Source organism: Salmo salar, chromosome 10 (assembly GCF_965601325.2).
Source record: "Salmo salar chromosome 10, fSalSal1, whole genome shotgun sequence".
Lineage (NCBI taxonomy): Eukaryota > Metazoa > Chordata > Actinopteri > Salmoniformes > Salmonidae > Salmo > Salmo salar.
Genome location: NC_138300.1, coordinates 50,243,998 through 50,266,093, shown reverse-complemented (window position 1 = coordinate 50,266,093; position 22,096 = coordinate 50,243,998). Strand labels below are relative to the sequence as shown.

The 22,096-nt window shown below is 44.0% G+C and overlaps 1 protein-coding gene across 2 annotated transcripts in view; it reads right to left on the bottom strand.

The window, feature by feature from the left end:
- hmcn1 (hemicentin 1) overlaps positions 1–21,868 on the bottom strand; it is a 236,670-nt gene extending 214,802 nt beyond the window's left edge. Inside the window, exon 1 of one of the 2 annotated variants that reach the window (XM_045687880.2) lies at positions 21,227–21,868. In XM_045687880.2, coding sequence (XP_045543836.2) covers positions 21,227–21,491 — 265 coding nt within the window. In that variant the 5' untranslated portion in view covers positions 21,492–21,868. The remainder of the gene's footprint in view (positions 1–21,226) is intronic. The other variant, XM_045687881.2, reaches the window with a different exon arrangement.
- Positions 21,869–22,096: the final 228 nt, after the last annotated feature.

Below are 22,096 nucleotides of genomic sequence, written 5' to 3'. Positions count from 1 at the left end.
ACGTTTTATTGTCTCTTTCCCAACAAGGCATTAATCAATATCAGTAGTACTATCTAAAAACAGCAACATAGAAGAGAAGAACATGAGAAAGTAAGTAAGCTATATACAGGTTCAGTATGTTATATTCCTATACTGTCTGCACTGTCTATACACACCATCTATATGTATATTCATATTCCGAACTCTGTAATTGCTCATTCTGATATTTCTAATATTTTTTTACTTTTGAGATGATGTGTTTATTGTTATTGTGTTGCTAGATAACGCTGAACTGTTGGATCTAGAAACATAAGCATTTCGCTGCACCTGCAATAACATCTGCAAATCTGTGTACATGACCAATAAACTTTGATTTGATTTGATTTGAAGGCCTGCTTTGTGGTCATCTACTTTTGCCATGCTGTGTTAGCATGGGTTCCACAAGGCAAAGTCAAAATGGGTTCCACATTTCCACAAGTCACAATATATGCAAGAAGTATGCACGTGCATGCGGCGTGTGTCTATGCATGATATTGCATGTTTATATGCGTGTGGGAGGAATCTGTGAATGTGTGTTTGTGCACTGAATAAAATGTTGAATGTCTATAGGTATGAAAGTCTATACACAACAAGTACATTCTGGTACATTCTTTCAGATGAGTCTGGGTCTTCCTAAAGCTAAGCAGTGCAGGAGAGTGAGGAAATGTTGTGGGGTTGTGTTATTCCTCAGAGATTCCCTGATTGACACCTCTGTCTGGGATGGCGCCTGACCCCTGACCTTTAGTGTGTGATGGTGGGACTCCTGCATGGTTTGGTTTGAGGCAGGGAAGGTAAATGCTGTGGGAGAGGAGGGCAGATTGGAGCCATTATAGACTTGAGGGTCCCGTCACGCCCTGGACAGACAGACTCCCGGACAGAGACAGCTTAAGAAAAAATGCGAGAGGACAGCTGAATGACTGCTGCTTTCAGTCTCTCTGTCCCTCTCTCTGTCTCTGTCTCTGTCTCTCTCTCTCTCTCTCCCTCTCTCTGTCTCTCTCTCTCCCTCTCTCTGTCTCTCTCTCTCCCTCTCTCTGTCTCTCTGTCTCTCCATCTCTGTCTCTGTTTCTTTGTCTCTGTCTCTCCGTCTCCATCTCTGTGTGTGTGTCTGTTTGTGTGTGTGTGTGTGTGTGTGTGTGTGTGTGTGTGTGTGTGTGTGTGTGTGTGTGTGTGTGTGTGTGTGTGTGTGTGTGTGTGTGTGTGTGTGTGTGTGTGTGTGTGTGTGTGTCCGACTGGGAAGCAGCGGCGCATCAGCTCTGTGGACCACACACTCTGTTCACTCACTGGTGCAGAATAGAGGCCGTAGAGAATCTATCTGTCGCTCTCCGTCTGCCTATGTGCTCAAACGCACCACCACCCAGCCCAGCCCTGGCCAGACCAGCCCACCCCAAACCACCCCAGACCAAACCACCCCAGACCACCCCAGCCCAGCCCTGGCCAGACCAGCCCACCTCAAACCACCCCAGACCAAACCACCCCAGACCAGACCACCCCAGACCACCCCAGCCCAGCCCTGGCCAGACCAGCCCACCCCAAACCACCCCAGACCAAGCCACCCCAGACCACCCCAGCCCAGACCACCCCAGACCACCCCAGCCCAGCCCTGGCCAGACCAGCCCACCTCAAACCACCCCAGACCAAACCACCCCAGACCAAACCACCCCAGACCAAACCACCCCAGACCAAACCACCCCAGACCAGACCACCCCAGACCAGACCACCCCAGCCTACCCCAGACCAGCCCACTCCAGACCACCCCAGACCAAGCCACCCCAGACCACCCCAGCCCAGCCCTGGCCAGACCAGCCCACCTCAAACCACCCCAGACCAAACCACCCCAGACCACCCCAGACCAAACCACCCCAGACCAAACCACCCCAGACCAAACCACCCCAGACCAGACCACCCCAGACCAGACCACCCCAGCCTACCCCAGACCAGCCCACTCCAGACCACCCCAGACCAAGCCACCCCAGACCACCCCAGACCAAGCCACCCCAGACCACCCCAGCCCAGACCACCCCAGACCACCCCAGACCAGACCACCCCAGACCAGCCCACTCCAGACCACCCCAGACCAAGCCACCCCAGACCACCCCAGACCAAGCCACCCCAGACCACCCCAGCCCAGACCACCCCAGACCAGCCTAGACCACCCCAGACTAGCCCACTCCAGGGGGAGAGGAAGAAGAGAGAAAACTCTTTCAGGAGCAGCTCAGTTCTTCCCCCCACTCACCTACATTACCCCTCCTCTCATCTACATTCCCCCCACTAACCTACATTACCCCCCTCACCTACATGACCTCCCCCACTCATTTACATTACCCCCCCACTCACCTACATTACCCCCTTCTCACCTACATCACCCCCCTTCTCACCTACATTACCCCCTCCTCTCATCTACATTCCCCCCACTAATCTACATTACCCCCTCACCTACATTACCTCCCCCACTCACCTACATTTCCCCCCCACTCACCGACATTTACCCCCCTTCTCACCTACATTACCCCCCTCTCATCTACATCCTCCCACTAGCCTACATTACCCCCTTACCTACATTGCCTCCAACCACTCACCTACATTACCCCCCACTCACCTACATTACCCCCCACTCACCGACATTACCCCCTTTCTCACCTACATCACCCCCCTTCTCACCTACATTACCCCCTCCTCTCATCTACATTCCCCCCACTAATCTACATTACCCCCTCACCTACATTACCTCCCCCACTCACCTACATTTCCCCCCCACTCACCGACATTTACCCCCCTTCTCACCTACATTACCCCCCTCTCATCTACATCCTCCCACTAGCCTACATTACCCCCTTACCTACATTGCCTCCAACCACTCACCTACATTACCCCCCACTCACCTACATTACCCCCCACTCACCTACATTACCCCCTTTCTCACCTACATTACCCCCCACTCACCTACATTACACCCTTTCTCACCTACATTACCCCTCACTCACCTACATTACCCCCTCACCTACATTACCCCCTTTCCCACCTACATTACCCCCCCACTCACCCCCCGCATCCATTGGCTGGTTGCCTGCCAAGAGGGGAGAAACCGACCGCACCACCCTTCCTTTACCAGGTACATGTCATTCTGCACAATCCAGTCAGCGCCGGCATTACGGACTCACTGAAGCCTGACACATGTTTTTATTCAACTGTACATGAATGTCTTACAAGGTAGAGGGAAAAACGTGCTTCTCGGAAAAACAAACCTGATGTCGCGCGTCATCCCAAACCATGGGAATGATCGTTAGCCTTTGGCACGGACAGAGAGTATATCTAATATCCTACAAATGAGCTTTCCAGACTGGATCCAAACTACGATTTAAAACACGATATAATAAAATTAATCTGTACCAAAATCGTGCGTAAATAACCTTTTCCCTAATAACGAGCGTCTAGACGATCTTTTAGTGTAATAGGTTTTAATTTGACTGTTAAAAGGCTGAGTTTGGAAAGCTCTGATAGGATTAGTGTGTTCATCCAGGGGTCCCTGCCTGATATTACGGATCTCTGCATGCTGACTGCCTGGCAACAGGGTTTAAATTATAATTTTTTATTTAACTAGGCAAGTCTGTAAAGAACAAATTCTTATTTACAATGACAAGCTACCGGTGAACAGTGGGTTAACTGCCTTGTTCAGGGGCAGAACAACAGATTTTTACCTTGTCAGCTCGGGAGTCAATCCAGCAAACTTTCAGTTACTGGCCCAACACTCTAACCACTATGCTACCACAGTGCTTGGCAGCTAGATGCCTCTTCTCATTCTGTGGCACTGCCAAGGTCTGAGGGGATGGCCTAGACCAGAGAATCCATGCTACAATTCATTCAATTCTTTAATCATTCATTCTTTTTCCAACAGGGAGACGATATAACAGTCATCCTCCCTGTAGCAACGACTCTCCTATCTAGGGTCATCAGACAGAATGTGGTACTGCAACCTCAATGACTGAGTTGTTCACCCTGCTGGGGAAAAAAACTAATTAGTCCAGCATAAATTTCAAGCTGGTCTACGCTGGTCTAGCTAGTTAGGCTGGCCCAGTAGCTGGTCGAGCTGGTGACCAAACTGGTCCAGCTGCTCAAGGTTAAGATTAAGATCACTTAATTGGTCAATTACACACAACGTCCAACCGAAATGTGACTTCTGCTTTTAACTCAAACCCTCCAAAAGACACACATACATAGTTCTAGTGTGGGAGAGGTGCCGAGGGCTGCCACGCTGAGAGCTGTTGTTCTGAGGGGTTGAGTACCTTGTTCAAAGGCACAACGGCATTTAGGTTTTTATACCAGCTCACATCCTGCTAGGATTTGAAGTGGCAATCCTCCAGTTGGTGGCTTGCCTCTCTAACCACTAGGCCACCTCACATCTTCTGACCAGCATGATCTGTTGACTATCTGACTATCTATCTCTCTATCTCCCTCTCTCTGTCTCTCTATCTGACTATCTATCTATCTCTCTATCTATCTGTCTCTCTATCTGACTATCTATCTCCCTATCTCTCTGTCTCTCTATCTATCTATCTATCTATCTATCTATCTATCTATCTATCTATCTATCTATCTATCTATCTATCTATCTATCTATCTATCTATCTATCTATCTATCTATCTATCTATCTATCTATCTATCTATCTATCTATCTCTCTATCTATCTATCTCCCTATCTATCTATCTATCTCTCTATCTGTCTCTCTATCTGACTATCTATCTCCCTATCTCTCTATCTGACTATCTATCTATCTATCTATCTATCTATCTATCTATCTATCTATCTATCTATCTATCTATCTATCTATCTATCTATCTATCTATCTATCTATCTATCTATCTATCTATCTATCTATCTATCTATCTATCTATCTATCTATCTATCTATCTATCTATCTATCTATCTATCTATCTCCCTATCTCTCTATCTGACTATCTCCCTATCTCTCTATCTGACTATCTCCCTATCTCTCTATCTGACTATCTCCCTATCTCTCTATCTGACTATCTATCTATCTATCTATCTATCTATCTATCTATCTATCTCTCAGTCTATCTATCTCTCTGTCTCTCTATCTCCATCTCCCTATCTATCTATCTATCTATCTATCTATCTATCTATCTATCTATCTATCTATCTATCTATCTATCTATCTATCTATCTATCTATCTATCTATCTATCTATCTATCTATCTATCTATCTATCTATCTATCTATCTATCTATCTATCTATCTATCTATCTATCTATCTATCTATCTATCTATCTATCTATCTATCTCTCAGTCTATCTATCTCTCTGTCTCTCTATCTGACTATCTATCTATCTCCATCTCCCTATCTCCCTATCTCCCTATCTCCCTATCTATCTATCTATCTATCTATCTATCTATCTATCTATCTATCTATCTATCTATCTATCTATCTATCTATCTATCTATCTATCTATCTATCTATCTATCTATCTATCTATCTATCTATCTATCTATCTATCTATCTATCTATCTATCTATCTATCTATCTATCTACTCTCAGTCTCTCTATCTGACTATCTATCTATCTATCTATCTATCTATCTATCTATCTATCTATCTATCTATCTATCTATCTATCTATCTATCTATCTCTCTGTCTCTCTATCTGACTATCTGACTATCTATCTATCTATCTATCTATCTCTCAGTCTATCTATCTCTCTGTCTCTCTATCTGACTATCTATCTATCTCCATCTCCCTATCTATCTATCTATCTATCTATCTATCTATCTATCTATCTATCTATCTATCTATCTATCTATCTATCTATCTATCTATCTATCTATCTATCTATCTATCTATCTATCTATCTATCTATCTATCTATCTATCTATCTATCTATCTCTCTATCTGACTATCTATCTATCTATCTATCTATCTATCTATCTATCTATCTATCTATCTATCTATCTATCTATCTATCTATCTATCTATCTATCTATCTATCTATCTATCTATCTCTCTGTCTCTCTATCTGACTATCTATCTCCATCTCCCTATCTATCTATCTATCTATCTATTTATCTATCTATCTATTGAACTATCTATCTATCTCTCTATCTCCCTATCTATCTCCTATCTATCTGTCTCTCTATCTGTCTGTCTATCTATCTATCTATCTATCTATCTATCTATCTATCTATCTATCTATCTATCTATCTATCTATCTATCTATCTATCTATCTATCTATCTATCTATCTATCTATCTATCTATCTATCTATCTATCTATCTATCTATCTATCTATCTATCATCTATCTATCTATCTATCTATCTATCTATCTATCTATCTATCTATCTATCTATCTATCTATCTCCCTATCTATCTCTCTCTATCTCTCTGTCTATCTATCTATTGAACTATCTATCTATCTCTCGATCTCCCTATCTGTCTGTCTCTCTATCTATCTGTCTCAATTCAATTCATTTCAAGGGGCTTTATTGGCATGGGAAACATGTGTTAACATTGCCAAAGCAAGTGAGGTAGATAATATACAAAAGTGAAATAAACAATACAAATTAACAGTAAGCCTTACACATACAGAAGTTTCAAAAGAATAAAGACATTACAAATGTCATATTATGTATATATACAGTGTGGTAACAATGTACAAATGGTTCAAGTACAAAAGGGAAAATAAATAAGCATAAATATGGGTTGTATTTACAATGGTGTTTGTTCTTCACTGGTTACCCTTTTCTGGTGGCAACAGGTCACAAATCTTGCTGCTGTGATGGCACACTGTGGTATTTCACCCAGTAGATATGGGAGTTTATCAAAATTGGATTTGTTTTCGAATTCTTTGTGGATCTGTGTAATCTGAGGGAAATATGTGTCTCTAATATGGTCATACATTTGGCAGGAGGTTAGGAAGTGCAGCTCAGTTTCCATCTCATTTTGTGGGCAGTTTGCACAAAGCCTGTCTTCTCTTGAGAGCTATGTCTGCCTACGGCGGCCTTTCTCAATAGCAAGGCTATGCTCACTGAGTCTGTACATAGTCAAAGCTTTCCTTAAGTTTGGGTCAGTCACAGTGGTCAGGTATTCTGCCACTGTGTACTTTCTGTTTAGGGCCAAATAGCATTCTAGTTTGCTCTGTTTTTTTGTTAATTCTTTTCAATGTGTCAAGTAATTATCTTTTTGTTTTCTCATGATTTGGTTGGGTCTAATTGTGCTTCTGTCCCGGGTCTCTGTGGGGTGTGTTTGTGTTTGTGAACAGAGCCCCAGGACCAGCTTGCTTAGGGGACTCTTCTCCAGGTTCATCTCTCTGTAGGTGATGGCTTTGTTATGGAAAGTTTGGGAATCGCTTCCTTTTAGGTGGTTGTAGAATTTAACGGCTCTTTTCTGGATTTTGATAATTTGTGGGTATCGGCAGGGGCGGAAATCCCGGGGGGGACACGACCCCCCCATCCTGGGAAAAATATGATTTGGCCCCCCCAATACATCACTGAAACATAACTATGTCATTTAAATAATATTAATAATACGCAATGAAAGCAATTGTGCTGATTATAGACACTTAATAGCTCATTTTTAAGTTTCAAAAGATTGCGACCCCCCCACCCTTTGCCTCACAATGGTTTGATCCACTGCCAGTTGCTTAGCTTGCGAGGTAACGAACGTAACTGACGTGAGGTTAATCCAGTCAATCGCGCACACACACTAGCTGAATATGCAGAGCTAGTGCGCAAATATTAACTATTAAGCTAGCTAGTACCTATTCCATTTATGTGGCGTAGTCAAATATGGAATCTTTGCTATCGTCAATTTATTCCAAGATCAGCATGCATGTAAGTTAGTGCTTCAAAGTCCCTGTGATAACGTTAGCGATAAACTGAACAGAACTACACTCTCTTCTACCATTGTTTTAAATATATTTAATGGTCTCGTTGCAAAAGCTAAATTGTCGCAAGGGAACTTTTATTTATATATTTTATTTCACCTTTATTTAACCCGGGTAGCAAAGTTTATAGCAAACACCACTGAATTGGTGCTCGCTAGCTTTGCAAATTCAGCTATTGTTAGAAGCCAGCCAATATGAAACAAACGATTAAAATTACAAAAGGTTGCAGCATATGTTGTGTAAATGGTGAACTCATACAGCTGTCAACTCTTGTCACTGCAATCCGTTTCATATTTGCTAGCTACCTTTTAGATCGAAGCCCATATAGAATGATAGAAGATAAGATGATAGAAGCCCATCTCCTACTGTAAATAACCTACATACTGTGTGTGTAGCCAACCAGGTAGAAAAATAGCAGAAAAATGGCAGAAAAAAGACGGACATCAGAGTATTTTTCAGTACACCAAAACGCAAAGTAAGAACCCTAGTAGCCTAATATCTCAAAGACTAGTTGATAAAATGTTCATAAGAAAGAAATTAAATTCTAATGGAAATGTTTCACAATGATGTCATTAGGCAGAACAGGCAACAGATGGCACACAGACAGCAGAGTTGGGGACAGATATGCAGGGACAGACTGGCAGAGACAGGGAGTCTCAGGTAAGTTTGTTGAGTCTTTGTTTGGCAACATTATGAAAGGTTCTCAATTTTTTTTACTTGTAAAATAGGAACATAATTGGAAAATGCCATGGATACCCCCACTCTCAACTTAAACTGGTGACTGAACTAAGATTTGTTAAAGGCAATGGTATTGCTGTTGTGATTAGTTGTGTAGTTTTGGGTACCGGTAGTTAGGAGTACGGCAAACACCTTATTTCTTTGGTTCCTCAATATACATTTACCATATTAAACGTAGGCTATGTGTTACAGCACTACTTTTGGTGTCCCCCTCAGGAATTGCTCTTGAGAAAATGTAATGTAATTGTCCCCTCCAAAGTTGATATCAGATTTTCGCCCCTGGGTATCGGCCTAATTCTGCTCTGCATGCATTATTTGGTGTACTACGTTGTACACAGAGGATATTTTTGCAGAATTCTGCATGCAGAGTCTCAATTTGTGTTTGTCCCATTTTGTGAATTCTTGGTTGGCGAGCAGACCCCAGACCTCACAGCCATAAAGGGCAATGGGTTCTATAACTGATTGAAGTATTTTTAGCCAGATCCTAATTGGTATGTTGAATTTTATGTTCCAATTGATGGCATAGAAGTCCCTTCTTGCCTTGTCTCTCAGATCGTTCACAGCTTTGTGGAAGTTACCTGTGGTGTTGATGTTTAGGCCGAGGTATGTGTAATTTTTTTGTGTGCTCTAGGGCAACGGTGTCTAGATGGAATTTGTATTTGTGGTCCTGGCAACTGGACCTTTTTTGGAACACCATTATTTTGGTCTTACTGAGATTTACTGTCAGGGTCCAGGTCTGGCAGAATCTGTGCAGAATATCTAGGTGCTGCTGTAGGCCCTCCTTGGTTGGTGACAGAAGCACCAGATCATCAGCAAACAGTAGACATTTGACTTCAGATTCTAGTAGGGTGAGGCCGGGTGTTGCAGACTTTTCTAGTGCCCGCTCCAATTCGTTGTCTATCTATTTATCTGACTATCTGTCTATCTCTCTATCTCTCTCTGTCTCTCTGTCTATCTGACTTTCTATCTATCTCCTTATCGCTCTGTCTCTCTATCTCCTTATCTGTCTCTCTCTCTATCTCTCTGTCTATCTATCTATCTCTCTATCTGTCACGTGTGCTCCCTCTTTGGCCTCCAGGTCACCAGTCTGCTCGTTATGGCACACACCTGTCACCATCGTTACGCGCATTAGTGCATTATGACACTCACCTGGACTCCATCACCTCCTTGATTACCTGCCCTTTATATGTCACTCCCTTTGGTTCCTTCCCCAGGCGTTATTGTTTCTGTATCCTATCTGTGCGTTGTTCGGGTGTCTTGTTCATTCAATTATGCACTTCCTGAATATGCTTCCCAACTCCCAGGGCACACGGAGTGTTTTTTTGTTTGTTTTTGTTTTGGAGGAGATGTTGGGTCCGGTTGTCAGAATCGGAGCTACCTGGGATGCCTCAGCCGGTTTGTCGGATTTCCATACCTCAGCGGCTCGATAGGCTCCCATGCCTCAGCTGGCTCGATAGGCTCCCATGCCTCAGCTAGCTCGACAGGCTCCCAAACCTCAGCTTGCCTCAGCTGGCTTGATAGGCTCCCATGCCTCAGCTAGCTCGACAGGCTCCGGTGCCTCAGCTGGCTCGACACGCTCCCGTGCCTCAGCTGGCTCGACAGGCTCCCGTGCCTCAGCTGACTCGACAGGCTCCCGTGCCTCAGCTGGGTGACCAGGTTCCTGTGCCTCAGCTGACTTGACAGGCTCCCGTGCCTCAGCTGACTCGACAGGCTCCCGTGCCTCAGCTGGGTGACCAGGTTCCTGTGCCTCAGCTGACTTGACAGGCTCCCGTGCCTCAGCTGACTCAACAGGCTCCCGTGCCTCAGCTGGGTGAACAGGTTCCTGTGCCTCGACCAAGGCAACCGGGGAGGTCTCAGCCGGCTCATCAGGCTCCCGCGCCGGGGAGGGGGTACTGTCACGTGTGCTCCCTCTCCGGCCTCTAGGTCACCAGGCTGCTCGTTATGGCGCACACCTGTCACCATCGTTACGCGAACCTGCACGTCATCAGACTCACCTGGACTCCATCACCTCCTTGATTACCTGCCCTTTATATGTCACTCCCTTCGGTTCCTTCCCCAGGTGTCATTGTTTCTGTTTCTTGTCTGTGCGTTGTTCGAGTTTCTTGTTTTGTTTATTAAATTGTACACTCCCTGAACTTGCTTCCCGACTCTCAGCGCACATCGTTACTCTATCTATCTCTCGATCCATCTAACCACGCCCATCATTATATTTCTCAGCATGCTCAATTGCAATTCTACGGTTTGTTTCAATATCTGTGTTTTTGATTGATGCATAAATCTTTTGCTACACAAAGATAAATCTAGAAGAAAAAGAAACGCACACCTATTAAGGCGAGGTGCTGGCTAGCGGAGTAGAAAATAAGGGAAAGCCGCACACTCTAAGAGCTCAGATGCAAAAATGTAATAACCAACGTTTCGACAGCAAAGCTGTCTTCATCAGGGTATCATCACAAACACTGCGGGATGAGTCATTTATATAGTGTCAAAAGACACACAGGTGTCTGTAATCATGGCCAAGTGTGACCTAATATCATTGGTTAATTCTCAAATATAAAAATGGCATACAAAGAACAGCATACAAAAAAACAAATGGATAGCATACGATCATAGATTCATTTTAGACTACACAAGCTTACAAACAATTACAATGGAAAAGTCACAATAATCACAAGAATGGCTTCAGATCAAAGTCTATGTTGAGACCGAAGGGTGCAAGGGTCTTTAAATTAAAGATCTAGGCAGCCTCTCGTTTTAACAATAAATTATCAAGGTCACCCCCTCTCCTAGAGAGGGTGACATGTTCGATGCCAATATAACGCAGAGACGAAATCGAGTGGTTTGCTTCCAAAAAGTGGGCCGCAACTGGTAAATAACATACATTTTTCTAAACTAATCCAATCTTAGTTGGACTTCTTGCACCCATTACTGTTTAGATGGTTTAGGTAGTCTTATTTATTCATCTTTCTAACCCTGGCAGTCATTTTGAAAGAAGATTGAGGGTGAATAGAAGTTCAAATTGTTGGACATCCCCACTATCTGGCTGGATTCCAATAGGAATTAAATATCACTTTACAAGCCAGCATAATGTGACTTGCAGGCCTGATGTGGCCACTGTATTAGGGAAAAACTAGGCCCTCAAAGTAAGGCCTTATGATATATGTATTCAATTGTCTTAAAAAATTAAACACTTTGACGCTGGTTTTGCTGGTGATCAACAAATGCTGGTACGCTGGTCACCAGCATACCAGCATCACTAGCATACCAGCATAAACTGGTCACGAGCATAACAGCATCACCAGCCTACCAGTATAAGCTGGTCACCAGCATATCAGCAGTGTAGGCATGTCATGCCAAGACAGTTAGTTAACACAACTGACCTCACAGCCCCCAGACAAGCAGCAAAACATGCCTTTATGCACCACAATTCATATTTCGTCAAAAGAAGGCAGAGTTCAAGGGTTGGATTCCTCTGACGTCACGTTCAACGGTTCACTTTTAAGCTCACCTTGTCACATATAAATCACACATCAACACAGCTGTTTGGGTGTATCTGGATTAACTCGTTGACAGTAACAGGAAAAGGTGGAAACCCACTGAACACTGAACCAAGAGGAAGTTGATCAAGGAGCAATGAGGTGAAACAACAGCTACTATCTTTCATGGGTTCATAATTATTCTGCTTTTTTTGTAATTTTGTATACACTTTATTTAAACAGGTTCTCCCACTAATGTCAGCAGACCTCTTTCACAAGGGAGACCTGGCTAAAGGCGTCAGCATGCTTTAGTTCGGCTGGCGCTAAGCCGAACTCGGCTAGCCGAACCAAACGATTGTACTCGCATACTCTCTTAAAAGACATTCGCTTGAAAAATGAGAAAAAGCGTCAATAGTACTGTTTGTCCATTTTGTGACCCCGTAGCCACTTCATCAAAGTATTCAGAATTGATTTTAAGATCATTCAAGAAATCTGTCATTAATTTTGACGTTTTTTTGCCGAGGAGATCTTAGTCTAGCAATTTGACCTCTAACTAAGATCTTTGGTGCAGTATTTCTCAATGAAAAAATGTGCATGAAAACGAGTCGTCTCTCATTGAATGACAACAAAAACGTATTGAAGAATCCCTAATGTGGACCAATCACAGATGAAGGGGCGTAGACTTCGGCTTAACTCCAGAAAATAAATTGTGTGCCCGGACAGCCGAAAAAACCCTCACTGATGTCCAAAACATCATCACAAAAAATGTTGTCACAATATATGCATGAACTCTTCCGAACTGTTTTGGCTGGGAAGCACGCAGACCATTTGGGTAACGACAAAACCTCACTACTATTTACCTAAAGATTAGCATGGCTGAAAGTGGCTGGAAATGGCTAAAATGGTTGGAACATGGACTGGAAATTATTTTCCAATGTTGGGTCCAGTAAGCCTGCTCAACTTGTAATCAACCTGTAATCAACTTCCCTGTAAGCAGAGCATCATTGTGTAGCTAAATGTCTTTACCTATTTGATCCCTATTTTCTCCCTCTACAAGAAACTTTAAAATCACTGCCAGACAGGGATACATCCCCCCCTTCTCCCATCCCTCCATCCTAGATCCAGTTACTCCACTCGGCTGGCACCACCGTATCAAGTTCAGGCCTTCTTTCACACACAGGCACACAGACAGTGACCTGAGGGAGGCTGTGACCTCACAAATCTGCGCCGGTCATCAGAGGTCAGATGATATCCCATTATCCAATCATTACAAAGCAGAGAGCACAGACAGACAGAGAATGGAGTCACCACCCCCGCCAGGTCACAATCAGGACAGACCAACTCTCCGAAGCTCCAGATGAGACAGAGCCTGTGTCCCAAATGGAACCATATAACCTATGAAGTGCATTGGTCAAAAGTAGTGCACTACGGAATATGGTGCGATTTGGGACACAGGCCGGGAGTATACAGCCCAGGTTGTAGGAGAAAACACAGAGACCGTGAGGATGGAGACACGGCTGGTTTATGTAGAAAACACAACAAACTGCAGGAAAGTCTGCATGATGTTCCAAAGTGACATTAAACTTAGACCAGTGTAAACCTACCTAGACAACAGCTCTTTGTCTACAAACTGCTGAAACAGTAACACAAATGGAGGTGATGTTTAGAAGTGCTTCCAAACAAGCCCTGAGGTATTCTAAACTTTCCCAGATGAAAGCCCAGGGAGAAACCCTGTAGGAAAACTACAAAGACACTAAGTGGAGTTTTAAACTATTGCTCTCACAACTCCTGAGGTATAGAGAAAAAAGGTGCACGAGTCAAGCACTCCTAAAAATTAAAGGCTATTTTCATATTCCAGGCAGGTCGTTACAAAGATGAAACAGGAGAGGTGAACTGTCCTCTGCCACACTCCTCCTCGACTGCCTCACTACCATTTTCAACCTCAAACCCCCTCCACCCCCTCACCTCGGAATTCCTGCTTAATGGCATCATTATTGACACTGTCCAGCAACATGCATAGACCCTTGTAATCTCACACGGGCAAGGCGGTTTTCAGACAGAAAATGATGCCACTCCAACAAAGAAAAAGGGAGAAGAAAAAAACGTGAGAGAAGAAAAAAGGGATGAATACCACTTTACAAAGGAGTCCCCAGCACCAGCTGATGCTCTTTCATCTACACCATCATCACCTCTCTGATGATTCCACCGCCAGCTGGCAGCCTCAGAGCAGCAGTCCAGCACCCAACTACAGGAAAGACAGGGTCCAGCATCCAACTACAGGAAAGACAGGGTCCAGCATCCAACTACAGGAAAGACAGGGTCCAGCCCCCAACTACAGGAAACACAGGGTCCAGCACTTAACCTGTCTGGGCTAGGGGGCAGTATTTTCACGGCCGGATGAAAAACATACCCAATTTAAACAGGTTACTACTCTGGCCCAGAAACTAGAATATGCATATTATTAGTAGAATTGGATAGGAAACACTCTGAAGTTTCAAAAACTGTTTGAATGGTGTCTGTGAGTATAACAGAACTCATATGGCAGGCAAAAACCTGACAAAAAGTCAACCAGGAAGTGGAGGATCTGAGAATTGTAGTTCTTCTTTCTAGTCCCTTTCGAAACTACAGTATCTGTGGGGTTACATTGCACTTCCATTGGCTTCCATTGGCTGTCAAAAGCCTTCAGAAAGTTGTTTCAGCATTCTCCTGTCACTGGGCAGATAATAGGAGCTCAGTTACTGAGTGGACTGCCTGGCAACAAAGGGATTGGATATGCTCGATCCCGCGAGCGCGCTGTTCCTTCTCTTTCTCCTTGAATGAATACGCTATTGTCCAGTTGGAATATTATCGCAATTTTACGTTAAAAATACCATAAAGATTGATTTTAAACAGCGTTTGACATGCTTCTAAGTACGGTAATGGAACATTTTGACTTTTCGTCTCTGGCACCGCGCTCGCGCGTTATGCCTTTGGATAGTGCTCTGAACGCACGAACAAAACTGAGGTATTTGGACATAAATATGGATTATTTCGAACAAAAACAACATTTCTTGTGGAAGTAGCAGTCCTGGGAGTGCATTCTGACGAAGATCAGCAAAGGTAAGAGAATATTTCTAATACTAATTCTGAGTTTAGGTGGCCCCGAACTTGGCGGGTGTCTGTATAGCTTGCTGTGATGGCTGAGCTATGTACTCAGAATATTGAAAAATGTGCTTTCTCCGTAAAGCTATTTTAAAATCTGACACAGCGGTTGCATCCAGGAGTAGTCTATCTATAATTCTTTAAATATTTGTTATATATTTTGTCAGCGTTTATGATGAGTATTTTTGTAAATTGATGTGCACATTCACCCGGAGTTTTGGTGGGAATACATTTTCTGAACATCACGCGCCAATGTAAAATGCTGTTTTTGGATATAAATATGAACTTTATCGAACAAAACATACATGTATTGTGTAACATAATGTCCTAGGAGTGTCATCTGATGAAGATCGTCAAAGGTTAGTGCTTCATTTAGCTGTGTTTTGGGTTTTATTGACACATGTCCTTGCTTGGAAAATGGCTGTGTGATTATTTTTGTCTATGTACTCTCCTAACATAATCTAATGTTTTGCTTTCGCTGTAAAGCCTTTTTGAAATCGGACAATGTGGTTACATCAAGGAGAAGTGTATCTTTAAAATGGTGTAAAATAGTTGTATGTTTGAGAAAGTTGAATTATGACATTTTGTTGTTTTGAATTTGCCTGATATTTCACTGGCTGTGTCCCGCAGGTGGGACGCTAACTGCAGGCAACACAGGGTCCAGCACCTAACTACAGGCAACACAGGGTCCAGCCCCCAACTACAGGCAACACAGAGTCCAGCACCTACAGGCAACACAGGGTACAAAACCCACCTACAGGCAACACAGGGTCCAGCACCTAACTACAGCAACACAGAGTCCAGCACCTACAGGCAACACAGGGTCCAGCACCTAACAACAGGCAACACAGGGTTCAGCATCTAACTACAGACAACACAGGGTCCAGCACCTACAGGCAACACAGGGTCCACCACCCACCTACAGGCAACACAGGGTCCAGCACCTACAGGCAACACAGGGTCCAGACCCACCTACAGACAATACAGGGTCCAGCACCTACAGGCAACATAGGGTCCAGAACCCACCTACAGGCAACACAGACTCCAGCACCTACAGGCAACACAGGGTCCAGCACCTACAGGAAACACAGGGTCCATAACCCACCTACAGGCAACACAGACTCCAGCACCTACAGGCAGCACAGGGTCCAGACCCACTTACAGGCAACACAGGGTCCAGAACCCACCAACAGGCAACACAGACTCCAGCACCTACAGGCAGCACAGGGTCCAGACCCACTTACAGGCAACACAGGGTCCAGAACCCACCAACAGGCAACACAGACTCCAGCACCTACAGGCAGCACAGGGTCCAGACCCACTTACAGGCAACACAGGGTCCAGAACCCACCAACAGGCAACACAGACTCCAGCACCTACAGGCAGCACAGGGTCCAGACCCACCTACAGGCAACACAGGGTCCAGAACCCACCTACAGACAATACAGGGTCCAGAACCCACCTACAGACAATACAGGGTCCAGAACCCACCTACAGACAATACAGGGTCCAGCACCTACAGGCAACACAGGGTCCAGCACCCACCTACAGGCAACACAGGGTCCAGCACCCTGTTCACATTATAGACCAGTAGATCTCTGGTCATCACAACACCTAATACACACTCACACACACACACACACACACACACACACACACACACACACGCACACACGCACACACACACACACACACACACACACACACACACAGGAATGTCCTGTATCTGTTCCGTATACTGTTGTATGTTTCCTCCTTATCACTGTAAGTGAGCCTCATTGGCACCTTGTTTTGAAAGAGTCCACTGCCAGAGTGGAAGTGTCAAAGTGGTAATGCTACAATTAATCTCTGACACAAGCCTTCCGCCACTGTACTGTATCAGCAGCATTCTAACAGTGGAAACAGCTCTCTCCTAAGGCTAGGCCTATATAAACACAACCCCTCTGCTTCAGTCAAATGACTTGAGAAGTATGCTCTGTCTCCCTGTCTCTCCGTCCGTCTCTCTTGTTCTCTTCCTCTCTCTCTCTCTCTCTCTCTCTCTCTCTTTGTCTTTCTCTCTGTCTCTCTCCCTCTCAATTTAATTCAATTCAAAGGGCTTTATTGGCATGGGAAACGTGTTTACAACGCCAAAGCAAGTGAAATAGACAATAAACAAAAGTGAGAAGACACAAAACAACATCTCTCTCTCTCTGCAGGGTGGAATAAAGGGGGGGCTTCCTGAGTGTTCTTCACACACAAATCTGACCCCAATATCTCAGCACCCCCACCACACACACACACCCTCCAGTCCCATGTTTACTGTGGCAGATTGCACTGTAAATAGCAGGGGCTCTGGGCTCCGATTCAAAGACAGCCAAATCAAACAGGAGGCACATCCTTATCAGCGAGTAGGATGGAAAACAGATGCACATCCACCTGGAACCACTTCCGAATAAGAAACCCTGTAAAAACAAAGCTGTGCCTCTTCAGTGGGATGGGGATGAAATGTCAAACACAAGTAGGGCATAAGTTTACAGGCATACTGCTGCACCATGTTGGCAGTGAAGGACATACCGTCAGCTCCAAAAGCATTGGGACAGTGACACATTTGTTGTTGTTTCGGCTCAGTACTCCAGCACTTTGGGTTAGCATTTCTTGGGGGTATGATATTTATGCGTCTGTAACTTTCTCACTCATCATTATTCATGATTCATTCAGGACTATCCCTAACAGTGGAGGCTGCTGAGGGGAGGACAGCTCATAATAATGGCTGGAACGGATCGAATGGCATCAAACCATGTGTTTGATGTATTTTATACCATTCCCCCAATTCCGCTCCAGCCATTACCACGAGCCCATCCTCCTCAATTAAGGTGCCACCAACCTCCTGTGCTCTGTAATGATGGTTGCATCCACATTAATGTAGAAGTGTTTAGAAACATATTCTATTCTTATTTACATAAAAGTGACTCCAAAATGACACAATACATTATTTACCAGTAATTTCTATTGGACACAACATAATCTGAAACAAAACAAACAGCAAATGCATCCAACATTGACTACTTTAATACACATCAGTGAATTTGTCCCAATTCTTTTGGTCCCCTAAAATGGGGGGGACTATGTACAAAAAGTGTTGTAATTTCTAAACGGTTCACCCGATATGGATGAAAATACCCTGAAATTAAAGCTGACACTCTGCACTTTTAACCTCATAGTCATTGTATCATTTACAATCCAAAGTGCTGGAGTACAGAGCCAAAACAACAAAGCATGTGTCACTTTCCCAATACTTTTGGAGCTTATTCTCTCTCACCCTTAGGCCCCCAGCACACAACACAGACAGGAAATTCTCTCTCTCTCTCTCTCTCTCTCTCTCTCTCTCTCTCTCTCTCTCTCTCTCTCTCTCTCTCTCTCTCTCTCTCTCTCTCTCTCTCTCTCTCTCTCTCTCTCTCTCTCTCTGTGTGCTCAGAAATAGCCACAAATATTCCCTAGAAACCTAGTTAGTATAGGCTTATTTTAACCTTTGCAATACAACTGGTTTACACCTTATAGGGTACAGTCTGAACAAGCCTATACACAGGGTTGGGGAGTAACTGATTACATGTAATCTGATTACAGATACTTTAGAAGAACTAGATGATTACTAATTGGATTACTTTTAAATTCAGAAGAAAAAAAAATATTATGACACTCTGTTTTCTCAATGACATTCAATTCAGCATTGAAAATAGGCTTAAGTTAGCGAGTCGGACAACAAGTCAGAGACCACTATGATGATAAACCAAATGCGTTTGACAGATCCCTTTTGTCTTCTTCTAATGCCTCTTAAGGGGAAAGTAATCCAAAAGTAACCGGATTACTTTACTGATAATTTTTTGGACAGGTAATTAGTAATTGTAACAGATTACATTTAAAAAGTAACTTACCCAACCCTGGCTATACAACCTAATGGAGAATGTGTTATTTGATGGCTACATCATACTTCATCAGTCGTATGGAAAAGGACCAGAGGTTTACTTGTTCTTCAAAGGCACGCACTAATTGAATCAGTCATTTGGAATATTTGTATATTCTGTGCATACCTCACTTTCAACTATTTATTTTTCTTGGCCCAGAGGCTCGATTGAGGCGTTATACAAAAATGCTTAAAGAATTTGACATGCTGATTTAAGCATAGGAGCAACGCACATCTGGAATACTGCTCTCAGTCACCACGGATCCCCGCTCTCCCTCTCCTCTCTCTCTCTTCTCTCTCTTTCTCTCGTCTATCTCTATTCTCTCTCCTCTCTCTCTCCTCTCTCTCTCTCTTTCTCTCGTCTATCTCTCTACCTCTATTCTCTCTCCTCTCTCTATCCTCTCTCTCCTCTCTCTCTCCTCTCGCTCTCTCTCTCTCTTCTCTCTCTGTCAGTTGGTTGGTTTAGTAACAGTAGGATGATGATGCTCTGAAACGATAACCAGATATTGTGTGTGTGCATCTTGAAAGACATTCCTGTGCTCTCAGAGGAGGATAGCAGGATGGAAAATCTATTTGGCACAGAAGGTCCAGAAACAATTTCTATGTCAGATCCAGGTTTGGTGTATTAGAGATCTGGAAAATGAAATGCTCTCTCTCTCTCTCTGCCTTTCTCTCTGTCTCTCTCTCTGCCTTTCTCTCTGTTTCTCTCTGTCTCTCTCTCTCTCTCTCTGTCTCTCTGTCTCTCTCTCTCTCTGCCTTTCTCTCTGTCTCTCTCTCTGCCTTTCTCTCTGTTTCTCTCTGTCTCTCTCTCTCTCTCTCTCTCTCTCTGTCTCTCTCTCTCTCTCTCTCTCTCTGTCTCTCTCTGTCTCTCTGTCTCTCTCTCTCTCTCTGTCTCTCTCTCTCTGTCTCTCTCTCTGTCTCTCTCTGCCTTTCTCTCTCTCTCTCTCTCTGTCTCTCTCTCTCTCTCTCCTCTGCCTTTCTCTCTGTCTCTCTCGCTGTCTCTCTCTGTCTCTCTCTCTCTCTCTCTCTTCCTCCTCTCCCGTTCTGTCGTTAACAAGCACTCACCCAAGCTCTCACAGCAGCCCCTCACATTATGGACTGTTTGCTGGCCACTGTGTTGTTGACTGAGCCCCCAGCCCCCACTAGGCCCCCATCACACAACACAAGTCCCTGACAACGGCTTTTGTTGACGATGTACCAAGTAGATGAGTGAATGGTTCTCCCTATTCACAGCTCATAATTACAGACTCAAACATACGCTAACACACCTTGCCCTCTGTTTTTGGAAAATAAAACATTTTGGATCCCCCAAAAAAGTGTCTAATATATATGGATATGTCATATAGACAATTAGTTGGTGTGAAGTATGTGTGCAGAGGTCAATGCCCTGTCAACTCGCATCTATTCCTCTAACTACATGACACTGGCCTCTTCCGTGTCTCATTTTTACACTTTACACAGTAAATACAAGGTAGGGCTGCCACATTACAGTATGATTTTGTGCCTGAAAGGTCATCGCCCTAAACACACTAACTCAAACGGAATGCTAATGATAGTGAATGCGGAGCTGAACATCTGTATGTGGCGACAGGGAAACAATGCCCCGATGCCGCCTGGGCTGAAGTGTGAAGACATTACGCATTCAGAGCCCAGAGTGTGGGTAAACTATTACATTTCTCACGTTTCTGACGACGAGGTCTGTTTTTGTTCCAAAGCAGGTCTATTCATGTAGGTTAGACTAGGCCTATATGTACACATACAAAACAGCTGTATTGTACCACTTACAATAGCAGAGAATTGCAAATACTTTGTTGCGTAAAAAAATCTTTCACAAAAGCGTGTAAATGAAATGCACAACTATATTGTATATTATTAACCAAAGTGCCATTGCACAGCAAACAGTTGCAAAGATAAAGGTGTTATTCAGATGAGACAGAGAGAGCATGTTTTTCATGTACACATCATAAATCATTCTTATATTACATGTATTTATGACTGCAGATCAACCCAGCTTTTCTTACCCGGGTCGTGGAAGGGAACCAATGCATAGTTGTAGAGGGGTCTCTTTGTTCTACTCTGCGACATCTCCAAAATCTTGGATGCCCCCTCAATAACCTGCACGAGATCATCGTACATGGAGCCGGTGACATCAAAGACGAACGCCAGGGTTGACGCTCCTTCTGGGATCTCCTCTTTTGTCCCCTCTGTCCCCGTGTTCTGCCCGGAGGACACAGCCAACAGGAGAAGTACCTGCACAAGCAACAATGGCACACGCTTGATGCCCATTTTCAGACCGAACGGTCTATGACGCGTCGCCAACAAAGTTGTAATAGTTTGTGTCTCCGCTCAGAACCTCAGGATGAATCTTGAGGTAAAGGGAGAGACATTGGCTCGCTAAAAACAATAACAAAATAGTGATGAAAAAGCCAATATAGTCTTCCTTAAAAAAAAGGAGAAAGGCGATGGAAAAGTTTAGATGTGTCAAAGATGCTCTCGCTCCCTTCAATGTTCCGATTCAGTGCGCGTGACCTCCGCCGCCCTTTTGGACCTTCTGAGCTTCTCACACTCTTGTTCTGAAGCTATGAAGGAGCTCAGCTCAGCTGCCGTGTCGGGAGCTCTTGTCCAAACTCTGCAAAGTCCCCTTCTCAAAGCTTCTCAAGAGAAGAAAGGCTCAAGGCAAATTGACTCCTTACAGAAAGCTGCCTTCTGATTGGAGCAGTGGGTTTTGGGAGTCCTGCCTGGGATGGGACGCTGTACATTAAGACATAGCGGTAGGCTATACTTAAATTATACAGTAGACACGCGACAAGACATGTAAAGAGAAACACATTTGTTTCATATTGAAATAGTAGGCCTACATGGAAAAAGTACTGTGGCCAACAGAATGAAAT